Source organism: Micropterus salmoides, unplaced genomic scaffold (assembly GCF_014851395.1).
Source record: "Micropterus salmoides isolate LMB-PRFRI ecotype aquatic unplaced genomic scaffold, ASM1485139v1 Ms_hic_scaffold_19, whole genome shotgun sequence".
Lineage (NCBI taxonomy): Eukaryota > Metazoa > Chordata > Actinopteri > Centrarchiformes > Centrarchidae > Micropterus > Micropterus salmoides.
This window is the reverse complement of record NW_024041039.1, coordinates 25,793,011-25,807,263: the sequence shown is the minus strand read 5'-3', so window position 1 is coordinate 25,807,263 and position 14,253 is coordinate 25,793,011. Positions and strand designations below refer to the sequence as shown.

The following is a 14,253-nucleotide window of genomic DNA, read 5'->3' as shown; positions in this document are numbered from 1 at the left end:
TCCACTTCCCAAGAAGAGACACTGGCCAAGTGGATGTCTGTTTCCAACCACATCCATGTGTCCAACAATTTACTATAACTTCACACCCACTTCACATAGTGATTGGACAGGTGTGTGGAGGTGAGATACTAAGCAAGGGTTGAACTTCTCTCTCTAGCTCTCTCTTCTGTTTTCAACTACTTTTGTGTGTACGAATGAGTGAAGCACTATGAATGCCTTCCAGGAGAGACTGTCTGAAAATGTGCCCTGTTATCCCCAGATTTAAACAATTATCACATCTCGCCCCTCTCTGTGACAGACATCCTGTTGAGTGTGGCTATGTGTGGGCCTTCCAATGTGGTCAGACAATACGTCGTACGAACTGGTTATTTTTTTAGCATACCCTTCCCTTAAAATCTTGTTCTTTGTCAGCCTACAGAAGCCCTCTTCACAATCTGGACCACCGTGAAGCCCCTCTGTGCTGTCCTGACCACAGTGTATATGTATAATACATTTTACAAATGCTGATTTTGTGTCTGTTCTTTGTGTGCATCTGTCCTTATTTTAAATGCTGAAGACGGGAATTAATATTGTGATGATGGTCTCACTGTACACAGTAAAGAAAAGTTCTTTTTGTAAACATTTAACGCTGAAAAACCTGGACTCATTTGTAATTGTGAAAGAAATCGTGCAAAGCTCAAAGCCTTCTCATGGGAGCTCAAGTATAATTCCAACACACAGATCACAAGTTCTGAGAAATATTAAACTAAATTATAAACTTGTCTTGGCAACTCAATGTATTTATCCCATTTATATGCAGTTTTCAGGGATCACATTAACCACCAGACTCCTTCTCCTCCATTTGATTCAGATTCTGCTCATCTCATTGTCAAATCAGGTAGAATAAATGACAACCAAACGTAAATAAAAAATTATTGTAGATGTAAGATTAGATCAAATATTGTGTTTTTGTGCACTACAAAAAAATCAAAAAGAGTATTGTCTCTGAGCATTCATCAAAGAATAAACAGTTTCTGCTGATGTCCTTTTTTGTCTTTGGAGGAAGCATTTTCCTGGATAGAACCTTCAGTGCAACATGCCAAAAACTTATCTCATCTTGTTTGTTAGTGTAGATTTTTAAAAGGTCCAAACTTTCTTCCAAGGTATTTCCTGTACAAATTCATTCCAATAGGACAAAGTACATAGTGCAGTAACAGTTTTCTTTATACAAAATTCTTGTATTTCTCTTTTTATTTCTCTGATTATCAGAAAAACACACCTTACTTACAAATAAATTGCAATTGTTTTTTCTTCCAAGACTTCATTAATCCAAAACACATTTCAACTTCATCACAAATGAAGTCTTGAACATGGGATGGAAATCTGTCTAATATCAGCAATAAAGAACAATAAACAAAAACACTATTAACTAAAATACAAAAAGAAATGAAGACAATTTAAAATAGAAAAAAGAAGATTGTATTCAATTGTTTTCAGGAAATGTATTTATAAAATTTTATTTGCCCATGTACTATTCTAGTTAGAGTTGATAAAATATGTCAAAACCATGAAGAAAAGAGAAAATATTGTTAATCTTTTAGGAAAATGAATTTTGTGAATAAAAAAATGGGCATCAAAATAATCACATTAACAATAAAATCAATCTCGGGGTAATTAATTGGTGATTTTATGAATTGATTATTGTTATTTGGTCATTTTATTTCAGTAAGCTGGCCGTCAAGTGACGTCATGTTCCCGCGACTGTTTATATGCGACACACCATCATGGCTCTGTTTCCAGCTTTCGCAGAAGTAGAGAGTAACAAAGTTGAAGATTCGTCCAAAGGTAGTTACTCCTTCATGCTTTAATATCGATTACTGTCATACTGAGTAGTAAAACCTGTTGAACACGAGCTAGCTGATAGTAGCTGTTGAAGGTGAATTACTGACAGACTAGCTTGACGATAAGTTTACATTCGGCCCCAGTGTTTCTTCAGAAAGCCAGGATACCGTTTGACTATTTGTCACCTTCGCGTAATAGACCAAGCAAAGAAATATAACTTATTATTAGAATCTTAGTAGTCTTAACTAAGAGCTGGCGACTGATTGTTGTCTTGTCTGTTAGCAACGCTGCATAAGTTACCAGTTTGAAAACGTTTTCTTGCATATCCATATAAATGAAGTTACCACAATATGGGAACAAAGCCTGATGACCTTCTCCAATGTGTATGTTTCTGCTAAAGACTGAGCCAATACACTTGCTGGATCCTTAATCTCCCCTTTACATATTATGATATTTTTTGGTTTTAAATGAAAACACGACCCTGTTGTCATCACTATTATGTCGCTTAACATGTTTACATGCACTGTTTTTCAATCTTGTTGCTTTTCTCTATGTTCTGTGGGACATAGAGATACCTGGTTCTTCAGCTTCACAGAGACATGATTGTATCATAATCCAGCTTCCTGATCCTCTGTGGCAGTGCAGGCATGTCTTTGGCTCATCCACATGCAGCAATTTAATTCAAATGAGCTTTATTGGCATGAATGTATAACACCAATACAGCAACTCTCTCATGTCTGTACTGACTGAGTTAACTCGTCTGGTTTCTGGCTTCCTAGACTCTGCTACTTACACTTGTTATGAATAGAACTTCTCCATGTAATCCTCACACTGCGTGTAAACACGTGCAGTGATAGTGATAATTACCATCAGGATCTCCATCCTTCTCCTGATAGCTGAATAGCTCTTTTTTTTGTCTCTACTCTCTCGTTTTAGAATTAGACTGGCTACAAAATAAGAGTTTTCAGACCAGAGATGCCCTCTCTCTTCATACTCGTTTTTTTGAGACGACTGAGAGGCTCAACGAGAAGGAATCAAGGTACAAATCAAAAACGGAAGCAAGTTTCTTTCTTCTTTCTCAACATGCTTAAGCACACAACTTTGTAGTTTTTAACATCTCTTTTCCTCTTGAAACATTTTTTCATAAATGTTGCTTCTGTACTATTGTTTATTCCATTTTTCTTATTTCTATTATTCTTATTCTTCTTTCTTGCATCCAACTTTTTATTCACTCTGTTTAGAAATTACGTTTTATTCTGTTACTTTTCTAGTACACATATTTACTTGAAAATAAGTCTTTAATTTAGCTTGAGGAAGGTGTTTGGTTTGAATATGTTCTTTACGCCCCTGCCTCCCATTAACGCCGAGTTCACCTTATAATCCTCAGGGCGGGCAGAGAGGTGAGCTCTGTGGAGGAGAAGTCAGGGGAGGAAGAGGGTAACGTGCCGCCAAAGAAGAAGAAAAAGAAGAAAAAACACAAAAAGAAGAGCGGGAGGTATTCAGACAGCAGTGGATCTGACTCTGAAACAATTTACCCCAGTGACCTCAAAAGGGAGGAAGAGGCAGATGGGTATGGACACACATGTTTACATAACACCAACTTACACTATACACAATAGCACTGGATTACTTCTGGCCCATATTTATGGTTACTATGTTTGGGGTTGTGTGTGCATCCATGCAGGCCCAAGGTTGCTCCTTTAGCAAGTCGTTTCTCCTGGTTGGATGACCTCCAGTCGCCCACAGACCAGCCGTTTTGTGTGGACCGTAAAGCAGACGCAGCCAACTGGACGTACAAGTCCCTGTACAGGGGAGACGTAGCCAGGTAAGACATACACACCGTCTGCACCACGAGGACAGTGCTGTGACATCTATATCCTTGGATTGTTTTCAGTTAATGTAGGGTGTCTGTTTTAGTGACTATCCCTGCTCATGCTAACTGTCTGGTTCTACAGTTTATTACATATCAAAGCCTTTCAACACATCATTGAGCTTGGGGAAAACCTCTAAACATAAAAGCTTCCATGTACTGGAAGTAGGTTTAAAGACTACAGTAACAGAAATGAAAACGTAATAGGTTGTCATTTTAAAGATCATATTTGAAACTCTCTGTGTTGCAGGTATAAGAGGAAAGGTAGCTCGTCCTTGGGTCTGGATCCTCGCAGGCAGGGAGTCAGCTGGGAGGAGTCGGAGTCAAATAAGAAACAGAAAGGTGGGGACAAGAAGAAAGCAGCAGACAGATACTTCTCTGCAGTCAGTCGCCAGCTGCTGAAGTCAGAGCCCCCTGTTCCTACATTACCAACGATTCCTGAGTGCAGTGATGCCTCCTGCCTCGCCTCCTTCCTCCTGCTGGGTGACGATGAGGGGAAAAAAGGAGGAGAGATTGGTGAGAGATTTAGCCACAACAGGCTTTACAAACTCCAAAACAATAAAAACAACAACCGTGTTATTGTTATTTCAGTATGAAAAATGTTGAATACAGTTTTGTCCATGTCATTGTAAAGCTGCTTACACACAGCATGACTGAAGTTGGTATACTGATTTCTGTAAACAGAGTTGCATTTAAGGAGTTCAAACTCTATACAATCATCCAAACTGAAACAGATTTTAGTCAAATATATCAACAGCGTTACGTTATTTCAGCAGCCCTAACTGTAAGAAGCAAGGAATTAAAGTTTTAAACTCTCACATTCTTAACAGATAATCAGTACAAATACCCAAAGTAAGGCTGACCTGATTTAGGGTATTAGAATAATGGCTTTAGTCAGCCCTATGAAGTTTGTAATGTGTCGTCAGCTTGCAGGGATTGAACACTACAATATTGTATTAAGAACATTTCAGGATTTGATTGTACTTTTTCTGTGTCAGAAATCTCTGGCCTTTTTATCTTTTCATATTAATCCTCTCATCTAACCCCAAGCCTTTCATTTGTCAATCCAGGTGACAGAGGGCAGACATCGGCAGCAAATCCCCTCGGTGTGTATGACTCCTCTACTGCCCTCTGGCTGCAGGGGAAGGGAAAACAGGACCAGCCGGAGCAGCAGAAGCAGGACGTGCAGAGTGCAGCGATTTTGACTGGGAGGACTGAAGAGTTTAACAGGCGGCTCAGAGAGCAGCCAGCAGACACACAGCTATGGATAAAATTCATACGATACCAGGTAACTTTTGTTAATATTATTCTGCTTCACATGTCTTAATTCTTTTGTCTGTGGCTGACTGTTCAGTTCTACTGGATTTCTACCCAAACTCATTTCTTTCTTTCGTCACAAATAAATATACATATATATAATTTTCCATTCTCTTAAAAATGGCCTAATAGTTTTCTCAAAACATCAAACGTTACTCAAACAAAATATGCATATCTCAAAATGATGGCTACAGGTGACCAAACTGAAAATTGGCTACAGTCCGAGGTTGCAAGACAAATTTTACCCAAAGATTAAGTTGAAATTTGAAAGATATATTGCAAACTAACCTGAATTTATACTTACTGTAAAAATGTTGACTTTACATGTGGTGGGCGATAAATCACATGGATGTTTTGAGGCCCTCTATTTATTTATTTTGAAACTTGCTTAATAGTGTGTTCTTCTGGATAACCTACTGTATGTAAAGCAAAAGCAGGGAGTCATTTCGCTGTTACAGACATGTTTCATTACCTTGTCAACTAAGATTTTGGTGACACCAGAATGTATGTATGACACCAGATGGTGTTATCATTATAAAATTATTATATTATACTGTTTATTGCTTTTTCATTCAAGTCATTCTTGAAGTTACTCCTATGCAGCATTACCTTTAAATGTTATCATCTCCTCTCCTTTTCTAGGATGAGGTGAGTGCCACAGTGTTTGGAGGCGAGGAGGAGCGACCGGGCAGCGATTCGGCTGAACGTCGAAAGGCTTCCCACCGAGCAGTCCTGGAGAAAAAGCTGAGCATCGCAGAGCGCGCGGTGGCCACCAACCCCAGCTGCATAGCTCTGCAGCTGGAGAGGCTCAGGATCTGCCAGGAGCTCTGGGAGCCCTCGCTTCTGGCTAAAGAGTGGAAGAAGTTGGTCAGTCTACAGCCCTTATGTGTTTCCATGTAACTCACTAAGCGCTTTTTGTATTTTGACCACATGCAGCGCTGCAAAGTCAAGGTGCAATTACAGCAATGGTTTATTTTCTTTGCTCTGAAAATAACTGGACAAGAGTGAGTTCCTTCCTGAATCCCTGTCTGAGCCTGAAAAATAGTCATATTGCTGATTTTTGTCACTGCCCTATGCTGACCTAAGTGCATGTCTGTGTACCAAACCTTAGTCAATAGGTGCTTTTGACTTCATGCGGCGCTGCGCAGCACTGACTTAACGTGATGCATGCTGGACTTAAAATAAGACATGCTGGTTAGAAATTATGCCAGACTTTCACCGGCGCTGCAAAACGTCACCATGTTATATGACATTAAAACCTTGTGGGAGTTGCGTTTCTCCGGCTGCACCAAGTTGGAACCACACTATTGCATGGTCTCGCGGCATTTGCAAAGAAAAATGCCACGAGACCAGGCAATAGTGTGGTTGACCAGGTCAGTCATTGATCTCAGCTCACAGTAACTTCACGCAGGTAGAATGTGTCCGACTTGCTGGCACCGTTTTTATATAGCCCGCCCCTGCAGTCACCTGCAGCTCACGTTAGACTATCAAGTGGTCAAAAGTCAGCTGCAGTCATCTCGAATGCACCTATTCTAATGAGGCTTACTCCTGTTTTATTTATTGTATTTCAGGTGTTCCTCCACCCAAACAGTGCCCCCTTGTGGAGGGAGTATCTGCTGTTCACCCAGAGCTACTTCAGCAACTTCACTGTGTCAAAGGTCAACTCGGCCTATGGGAAGTGTCTCAGCACACTCAGTGCTGTGCGTGATGGTAGCATGGTCTCACACCCGGCCCTGCCAGGGATTGAGGAGGACATGTTAGGTAACAGAGATTTTTTTTTGTCTTTACTTGCCCCGTTTTTCCACACTGACTCTGATTCAGATAGAATGGTTACACATTACTGTTACCCTGCTCAGTTTCTCAGTCAGCCCCGTTTTATAACTCACTTCTGTCATCATATTCTCTTTTGTTTCAATACAATAGGTTTTTGTTTGTACGCTCAGTGCTTATAGAAAGTCGTTTTTTTTTTCTGTCCAGATATCTTCACCCAGCAGTGTCACTTCCTGCGTCAGTCTGGTCACTCAGAGAAGGCGATTTCTCTGTTCCAGGCTATGATTGATTTTACTTTCTACAAACCTGACAGCGTGCGAGAACTGTCCACCAAGCAGCAGGTAAACACACACACGACACAATTGTAAATCTAAACCTAATCCTAATAAATAATCTTGACTGTAAAACCCAGTCCTAATATGTAATCACAGCTAAAAGGAATAGTTCAACATTTTGAGAAAGACACTTATTTCCTTTTTTGCATGGTGCAGTGACTTCCTAGAGTCTTGTAATCTGTGTGAGGTTGCCAGCCAACCAGCGGAGCCTCCAGGAAGTCACTGTGCCCAGGCCTCACCTTAGAGGTGGATTTTGTTACCTTTTGGACAGAGCGAGGCAAGCTAAATGTTTAACCACTATTAGTACTAGGGAGCAATGCTTTTTCGATTGATTTCCCATTTTGTTTCTATCATTCATGTGCACAAGACAGTCAGGACACACATGCACATTCCTGCCATGATTTCATTCATCAATAGCGGCCAAAAACAGCATACATAGAACAGTACAATAATGGCAGCTGTGAAGAAGACTGCTAGCTAGGAAACATGGATTTAAACAACGCAGGATTTGAAAATTCCTTAAAAAATCACTTTGCAAATGTTTCATGAAAGGAAAGAAAAGCTTTCAAGATGTTTGTCAGACACTGAATGTAAAAATAATTTCTTTCTTCTCATCAAACTATTGGCAAGAAAGCGAATATGCGTATTTCCCAAAATGTTCATTTCCTAATTAAACAAACCAGCAAAATGAGTGTTCTTGTATTTGTATCCCTGTGAGGATTATTTTATTTATACCAGTTTGAGGAAATTTGTTTTCACTTAGACTTGTCTTCTTTTAGTTGATGAGGGAGTACATACCTTTTTATAGGCATTGTAGCAATTCAAGAGGACACACACCGGTGCCCTAGTAATGTAAATAAGGAGGAAATTGTGTCTTCCTGCTGATTTGATGTATTTATATGTGTGTATAGGTTGAGTTCTTTGAGCCGTTCTGGGACAGCGGGGAGGCGAGGGTTGGAGAGTTGGGGGCCAGAGGTTGGAAAGCCTGGATGCTCCAACAAGAGCGAGGAGGGTGGCTGCAGCCCAGTGCAGGTAAAACACACACACACACACACACACACATCCTAAAGCAAAGTGAGGCAGGGTTTTACTTTATTGATGTAAATCCTGGAATGATCTCTAAATTGATCTGTGGGCTAAAATGACGTTCCTGTGTGTCCACAGAGGAGGAAGAGGACGAGGAAGAGGACGAGGAGGAGGTGAAGGACCGGAGCCTGCCCAGAGGGACAGTCTGGTTGCATGTGGAGTCGTCTCGCGAAGCAGATCACTGGCTGCCATGGAGGCCTGATAAAGCCAAGGGTCAGTCAGAAGAGGACTGCGAGGACCCGGACAGACAGGTACTGGTTTAAAGTGTCTCTGCTTATGTGGTATGTTTGGAAGCCATTTACAAATTGTTAACATTAAGCCACTAAATAGATGTGACCACTTTGTTTGACTTCCTCCTCGCTCGGTCTCTCTCCAACTGTAGGTGCTGTTCGACGACATTGGCCCGTCCCTAATTTGTCTGTCTTCACCAGAGCTCCAGCTCCGTCTTATTCTCCGTTTCTTGTCATTCCTGGGGCTGCCCGTAGACTCTGTGCTCTCTGCTTCCCCCTGTCAGCCTAGCCTGCTGCTGGAGAATCTTTCTCTGCTCACTCAGGGTAAAAACACCACCATCGGTCAAAATACAAACTTTCTTTAAATACATCGATCAACTTGAAGCATATAATTGAGATGGAGTCATTAACAAATCTGGCACCATGTCACATCCTAGGTAATGAGCTTCAGCGTCCTCTGACCTCCTACGACCTACCTCACCCCGGGGTTAACTCTGTAGGTCACATGACCACTCTCCAGGGAACAAGAAAGTGGGTGGGGCTTGGGAAGCAGGGCGAGACATTTGTCACCAATGTGTTCAATATGATCCAACCTGTCCTTCCTGCCCGCCACCGAGCCATCCTCTCACTCAGCTGGACGCAGTACCAGAAACTCAAGGTAGGAATCGGTTTATCTGACTCCCAAGTTATATTAAAATTGGAAGGAAAAACATTTAGGTAAACTTTGTTTAAAGTCAATAAAGTGTAAGTAACCTTTGTGTATACGTCAGGTCTTGCGCTGCCTGCGTGGCGGCAACAAAAAGCGCCTCCGCTCTCAGGGCAAGAGCAGCAAGCGGGTTACCAAACAACTGCTCAAAGAACCCGACAACCGCTCATCGTTGGTGCTGTGGCGGGAGTACGCCCACCTGGAGTGGATGCTGGGCAACCTCGACGAGGCTCACAAGGTCTTCTCCACGGCCACAGCGATAGGGGGAACCAAAGGGCTGCGGAGCCCCAGCCTCTGTGAGCTGTGTCTGCTGTGGGCCCAGCTGGAGGTGGAGGACGGGGCAAGTGCGCGAGGAGGAGGACTAACTGATGTCACCATGTCCCCAGCTGTGTGTGTACTAACCAGGCTAGCAGAAGGAGCCTCTTCATCCTCCCAGTCCCTCTCTCCGGTTTCCATCCTGAAAGCCAGGAAGTCGTATGAACAGGCTCTGACTGCCAGCTTGACCGCCCTGGACCAAAACCCCCACAACCCTCAGGCCAACAGAAAAGGTTCACTTTATCAATCACCTCTCTGTTTTATTAGCAAGGAGGGGCTTCATATGTCTTATAAAAGGAAAATATCAGTGGTTTTGCCCATTTACTACAAGTCCTGTTAACCCAATGTTATGGCTGACCATTTTTCCAAACATTGCATACAATTTGTTTAGATTCATGAATGCATATTTATCATGCAGCCAGTGTTTTCTAATAATTTAGAATAATTTATAGAGCATGAAAATCAACTTGCAGATCTTTAAAACTTGTGTAAAACATGTAATCCAAGGCATTTAGTTGCATACTTACTTGTCTTTTTATAAATCCATACACTATTATGGTATTTGGAAAATGGTGGTCAGTAACGTGAGGTGGTACAGTATATAATTAGTAATAATTGGTTTCAAACAACAACCGTCAACAATAAGTCGTCATTAACAGTTGCACACCAGTCCAACGTGTTTTATCCAAATACAAAGTCATATAGCTCAACTTAGTGTCTGCCAGTACCAAGTACCGATCTGATACCGGTGCTCTCTTTTTCCTAAATTTAAAACTTTTATATCTCACTTTCACATAAGGTAACAAGAGGCCAGGGATTGTTGTGGCACTGAAAACAGAGTTGTGCGCTTAACTGTGACTGAAAACATGTAACTTATAGCAGATATTATTAGTATAATTACTTAAAAATAAATAAAAGCATTGCCAAACTAATAGCAGCCACTGGCCTTTATGTTTTATTTTATATCATTTACCACTGGGAGCTCTAAAGCAATCAGTTTCTTTTAGATTACTAATGGTAGTAGGAGTAAAAGCCACTGGAAACTTAAATGAAGTTAGTTATGTGATACATGAGACTACTATTACTACTATACTGCTAACTAAAGACAAAAACAAGTCCCCCACAAAAATCCTCCCCCTTTGAATGCTTTTTTCACCAAATACATGTTGAGCTGTAAATAATAAAACTAATGCAGCAGAATTCCTTTTAGCTCACTATCATTAATGTGGTCGAATGTCTCCTGTAAAAATTTTATTTTATGTTTCATTTCACCATTTAATTTCTCATCATTCCAACACCAGGTCAGGAGGACCAGCTTGGAGAGAAGCTGAGGATGAGAGGCCTGGTAGGCTGCTACGCTCTGTTCCAGTACCTGACAATGGGTATCCAAGCAGCCAACGCTGTCTACAGCCAGGCTAGAGAGAGAATGGAGGAGCTGCACTGCACACTTGGCAAGCAGCTTAACAGTAACGAGGAGGCCAGCCTTGCTAGCACTGATGCTAGCCAGTCTGCAGCTGAATCCAGCCAAACCAGCAGGCACTGTGTTGACAGGCTAGCCTCTGAGTGTGAGGCATTAGCAGTGCAACAGGCAGCGTTGCTTAGGTACCACAACAGCATCAGTGTGTTTCCACTGGCAACACTTAGACAGACGCTGACCTCTGCCCTCTCCACCTGGCACTGCAGCGCACCTCTCTGGAGTATATATGTACAGGTAAGCCATGGTCCTCATAAGATACAAAAACCCATTGCATTTTTTAATAATGGATTAAAATCAGATCACTGGGAATGAGCTTCACTAACAGCTACTTGCCCCATCTCTCCCAGCGTGTTGCACTTACTCTCTACCGAATCAGTACTTGCTTATTTTGGCATGATGACCCTCATGAGACTTGTGTTTCAGGTGGAGAACCGTTACCATAGTGCTGGCCGGGCGCGTCGCTTTTTTTACTCCGTAACCAGAGACAGCAGCAGTGCGGTGCCACGCCTGTTTGCAATTGTGGCTGAACAACAAAGGAAGCAGCTGGTGGACGCTGCTCAGAGGTGAGTGCAGAGAGGATGATGGGAAGGTGCGGGGTTATCCTGCACTCCCTTTGCATTGGAACAGGCATTGCTACAACTTCAGAAGATAAAATCAAGATGATCACAGTTTTCCCCTTTCTTTCTTTTTCTTTTTTGAGCAATAAGCCAAGAAAAGTAATTTTCACAAATATTCTCATCAAAATTCACGTGTCCTACATTACCTATTCATTGTTATGAAAACACCAGACTTTAGTCGCATTTTAAAATAAACTGTTGCAGATGCGGTAATTTTTTAAGGTCTTTATAGGTCTTGTTGCCATGACGCTGCCTTGCCTATCCTGCCAGAGAATGGCCTCAGCAACCGCATCCGTGGACTGTTTGAAAGTGCCATAGCAACAGAGACGGGTTCTCGCTGTCCTTTACTTTGGAGGATGTACATGCACTTCCTGGTGAGATGGCAAATAATGTGCACATACATTTACTGCTCGTGACTCCTTTCCTGTACATGACCAGTCAGTTGAAGGAAATATACATAAATAGGAGAAATTAATAAATTCATAATCTGTCGCAATAGTTATAGCAGCATAGTTACAGACTTTACTGAAAGGGTGTCACAGAATCACCTTGTCAAATATGCTTAGAGATTCAGACACAAAGGCAAAAAGCAAAACATGTTTAGGGCAGTTGGAAAGGTTGCATGTATCAATGATCTGTCAAACTAAGAGGTAGTAATTTATTATATTAAGCTAAAAGAACATATATGTGGGTTAGTTATGTTGGGCACTAACTCTCACAGCAACTGACCAGTAAGTATAGTAGACTGGCCTAACCATCTGTCCACTTAAATTAGAGAAAATACATTTTGCATCAGAAAGCTTTACATATTTTCAAAAGAATCTAATTGGAAAATCAAAAAGGTGCTTTTCAGTAATGGTGTGAAAAGCTTGCTGTGCCTTTAAGATCAAAATTTGTTCAGTATGTCTGTAGGTTTTCTGTTCATTTTCCAAATATTGACCTTTTCATTTTCCAAATATTGGCTTAGAGATACTAACTAATGCACACACTAAGACCAGCTCATACAGACATACTTTGTGTAATCTGCACATTTGAATACACAAATATTGACCACCAGTATAAAGTCTTAAGAGTATGTATGTGTGTGTGTGTGTGTGTGTGTGTGTGTGTGTGTGTGTGTGTGTGTGTATATGTGTATGTATGTATATGTATGTATATATATATATATATAATGTGTGTGTGTGTGTGTGTGTGTGTGTTTGCGTGTGTGTATTTCTAGGTGTCAGAAGGTAAGGTGGATAAAGCCACAGGGATCTTCTACAGGGCTTTGCAGAATATCCCCTGGGCTAAGGTGAGGCACAGACTGCTTACTTAATTTTTATATTACGAGAAATTAACTGTCTGTGTGTGTGTGTATATGAATGTAAATTTGCGTTTATGCCATTGTGTGCGAGATCAGGGTTTGTACATGGACGCAGTACAGCTGTTCCCTGAGCATCTGCAAGAGTTTATAGATCTGATGACAGAGAAAGAACTCAGACTCCGACTGCCATTAGAAGAACTGGACATACTACTGGAGGACTGAACGCACGCATCTCAATCAAGAACTTTAGTTTTCTTTACTGACAACATGCTAACCACATATTGGCACACGTGATGGAAAGAACAGGAGACTGTATGCAAACTCAGATGCTGACCCACATGTAGCTGCAGCATTAAACAGTGAAGTTGCAGTTATCTTATCTAAAGATGGGCAAGGAGCCGCCCTTTGTACATTATATTGAATGCTTTTTTGTCTCAGCAAATCACTTGAACTGTTTTAGTAACTGACACTGTCAATAAATACGATTCTCATTCATGTGTTGTGGCCCGTAGGTTTGTTTATGCATATCAGCACAGGCACACTGAGGTTTAAAATGTTATGTTATAAAACTCTGACATGCTTATATTAGCAGTAATTATAAAGAGCAACTTCACATTGGTGTCTAATGAAAGAAATTGTGAACAAATACTGAGATGCATGAGAAACATAAAAATATTGTCACTATTATCAAATTTTAACTGCAAGTAGAAATGCTTCAACTTGTTCATAATGCTTTGGAAACCCCTGGGTTAAGACTCCAGATGATTATGAGGTTAAGTGACACTGTATCCCTGCACCTTGGTGAAATACAACCTTACCCAGATACCAAGAATAGAAAAACTGGCAGTGTCAAATTTAGAAAGTTATCACTTTCCAAGTGGTGCTATTTTCAGTAGCTTTCAGTTATTTCTTAAATTAAATTTAGTTATGTGAACAGTGCTACTGTGGAAATCTGTCACAGAGGTGGACTATGTGCTGTTGCTGTTTTTCTATTTATTTAAATCCTCATCTTTTTAAGAATTTCATAGGGACATGGGCAATTAAGTCTCATTTTTAAGGCAACACATCCGTGCTTCATTTACTTCCTCTGTGGCTAGCGACTCTATTTGGCAACTCACCTGTGAATTACCTGCAGGTTTTTTTTTACTTGCCCTATTTGTACATTACTCAACACAGGATCTTCGGTCCAAAGGTGGAGTCGCTCCCTCCTTCCGCCGTTGTCGCGCCGTGGTTTGACCATGGGGTTTGAGGGTTTGACGCATTGCAGATCCGCCCTGGCCAATCAGTGGCCTCTGTACATTGAGCAGAATATTGCGGCTCTGCACTGTCCAATCACAATGCGCCTTTCAAAATTAAAACTGCAACTTCACCAGTGCCGTCAGCCGCAGCGTTTACATCTTATCCTT

At 41.2% G+C, this 14,253-nt stretch overlaps 1 protein-coding gene across 2 annotated transcripts; it reads left to right on the top strand.

Annotated features, from left to right (window-relative positions):
* Positions 1-1,731: 1,731 nt before the first annotated feature.
* nrde2 (NRDE-2, necessary for RNA interference, domain containing) lies at positions 1,732-13,344 on the top strand. Of its 2 annotated transcripts, XM_038729320.1 has the most exons (19): positions 1,732-1,824; positions 2,758-2,860; positions 3,209-3,391; positions 3,506-3,646; positions 3,942-4,207; positions 4,762-4,979; positions 5,651-5,875; positions 6,580-6,769; positions 6,986-7,119; positions 8,025-8,145; positions 8,278-8,450; positions 8,582-8,753; positions 8,867-9,087; positions 9,200-9,683; positions 10,752-11,161; positions 11,351-11,490; positions 11,777-11,918; positions 12,764-12,835; positions 12,944-13,344. In XM_038729320.1, the coding sequence occupies exons 1-19, from the start codon at positions 1,749-1,751 to the stop codon at positions 13,067-13,069; spliced, it is 3,597 nt and encodes a 1,198-aa protein (XP_038585248.1). In that variant the 5' UTR covers positions 1,732-1,748; the 3' UTR covers positions 13,070-13,344. The 2 variants fall into 2 exon arrangements, with proteins under 2 accessions (XP_038585248.1, XP_038585249.1); XM_038729321.1 differs by lacking the exons at positions 12,764-12,835; positions 12,944-13,344 and having other exon boundaries at positions 11,767-11,875.
* The last annotated feature ends 909 nt before the right edge of the window (positions 13,345-14,253 follow it).